Genomic DNA, 1877 nt, shown 5'->3' on the forward strand with positions numbered 1-1877 from the left:
CGGTGGGGACCGGCAGCTGTTAAAAAGCGGTGTGGGACAGAGGAATACGAAGGGGACAGCAGCGCGTCGCTCGGGCCACTTACTCTTTTCGCAGAAGGGGGGGTCGCTGCTCCAGCTGAGGTCCCACTGGCAGGTGAGGGTGTCGCTCCCCACGATGTCGTAGCCCGGGTCGCACTGGTAGGTGATCTTGGCCCCTCTCACCAGCTCCGTGTGCGACGTGGTCTTCCAGCCGTTCTGGATCTCAGGCAGGTCGGAGCAGGAGTCGTTGCGGGACACCTCTGCAGCCAAGAGAGATGCTGGCTGTCACCCACCGAGCGAGCCCCCGCGGCACAGCCCTCCTCGGACCCACCACACGGGGGGACACAGCTCTCTGCCGAGTCCCTCCCCGAGAGCTCTCCAGCCCCACGCGCCGCAAACAGCACGGCCACGGTGGGCAGCCGGGTCCACGGGTGGCATCCCCTGGGCAGAGGGAAGGGGCAGCGTGGCACCAGTGGGTAGCGGGGGGTCTTTGAAGCCTCCCCAGCCCTGACCCTAAAACCAGGCGGAGGGGCTGTGCTGATGAAAACAGGGCAGTGTCTTTGCTGAGGTCAGGACAAAAGGAGCAACCTGGGAACACCAGGCTGAGCTCTGGCTGCAGGCGCAGGAGAGGAGCGGTGCGGATGCCGTGGTCACAGCACAGCCGGTTGGCTGGGGTGAGGGGTTTCTGCCCTGCTCTCCCCACCTCGTGCCCACCGAGCGCTGTGCCCGTGGCTGAGCCCGGCCGCGTGTGCTGCAGTGCACCAAGGAGGGGACCTGCAGCCTCGCAGGTGATCTGCATTGCAGTTTGCTCTCTGTTTGTCGTAACCAGAGCTGTCAGCAGTGGAAAGAAAACACGCTTGGAAGAAGTCTGGCAGGGGAAGACAGGTTGGAGGAGAGGCAGGCAGCAAGACCGCAGGCAGCCGTGGGGAAGAAGTGCCCTTCCCAGTCCTTGTCCCTTCCTTGGGTATCAGCCGCCCCGGTCTGGCAGACATGGCTGCACCAAAGGATGATGTGAAGAGACGTCTCCAGATGTAGTCGAAGCTCTCTGGAGCAGTAGCTGGGAACATCCATCTCAGGAGCCCACCCAGGGACTGGCCTCAGTGACCTGTCCTAGGAGGACACCTCGCTGCAGTGCCTCAGTGCCATCAGCTTCACGCCTGACAGAGTGTGCGTGTGGGGGGATCCTGCATCCCTGTTTCCAGCAATTTCTTTCCCTGTTCTGCTCCACAGTTGCACTGGGCCAGACCAGGGCTAACAGGGACCAAAACCACCACTGCCTTCCTGCCAGCCTGGAAGGGAGGAGACATATGGGGACACCCCAGAACTGACTGACCCAGAGACCTGCAGTGGGGCTGGGGGTTTCTGCAGGAGCTCGGTGGGATGTGGAGAGGAGCGCTGGTGTCACAGTAGTTCTCCCCACTTCCAAACCCGACACCAGGACAACCTGGTCTGGCCGTGTGTCACAGTCCCCACCTGCGCTGCAGCGGCGGGGGACACAGCCAGCACCCTGCTCTCCCTACCTATGTAGTTCATGATGAATCCTTGCCCTTTCCCAAAGATGAGCCCGGCAGGGTCTGAGTGGAACTGGATGGTGAGGTCAGGGCTGGAGGAGTAGAGCTTCTGGGGACCACTGCTGCCGACGTACTGCCCCAGGATGCGGGCAGTGAGCTCGTCCCCGTCATAAATGGTGAGGATGTCGCTGTTGGTGAGGTTCAGGCTGGTAAAGGAGAGCTTGGTTAGAGTGCAGCTCGGGCAGGGAGCCCAGGCAGGATGCGACGGTATTTGGCTCAAGGAGCGGCGATGTGACCACCAGCCCCAGCGCTGCAGTGCAGTGAACCTGTCGTGTCCTGTCCCCATCC

The 1877-nt window shown here is 62.4% G+C and overlaps 2 protein-coding genes across 2 annotated transcripts in view; both read right to left on the minus strand.

Annotated features, from left to right (window-relative positions):
- Window positions 1-1877, minus strand: part of LOC104290097 (beta-crystallin B3-like) — a 369903-nt gene that overhangs the window by 81597 nt on the left and 286429 nt on the right. The gene's annotated exons all lie outside the window — the stretch shown is intronic.
- The window catches only part of SEZ6L (seizure related 6 homolog (mouse)-like), a 94681-nt gene that overhangs the window by 13761 nt on the left and 79043 nt on the right, over window positions 1-1877 (minus strand). The window contains exons 9-10 of the mRNA XM_009889166.1: window positions 1539-1735; window positions 84-278 (exon numbers count right to left, since the gene is read on the minus strand). Of these exons, the coding sequence (XP_009887468.1) occupies window positions 84-278; window positions 1539-1735 (392 nt within the window). The remainder of the gene's footprint in view (window positions 1-83; window positions 279-1538; window positions 1736-1877) is intronic.

Source organism: Charadrius vociferus, unplaced genomic scaffold (genome assembly GCF_000708025.1).
Source record: "Charadrius vociferus isolate BGI_N301 unplaced genomic scaffold, ASM70802v2 scaffold567, whole genome shotgun sequence".
In the NCBI taxonomy this organism is placed as follows: Eukaryota; Metazoa; Chordata; class Aves; order Charadriiformes; family Charadriidae; genus Charadrius; species Charadrius vociferus.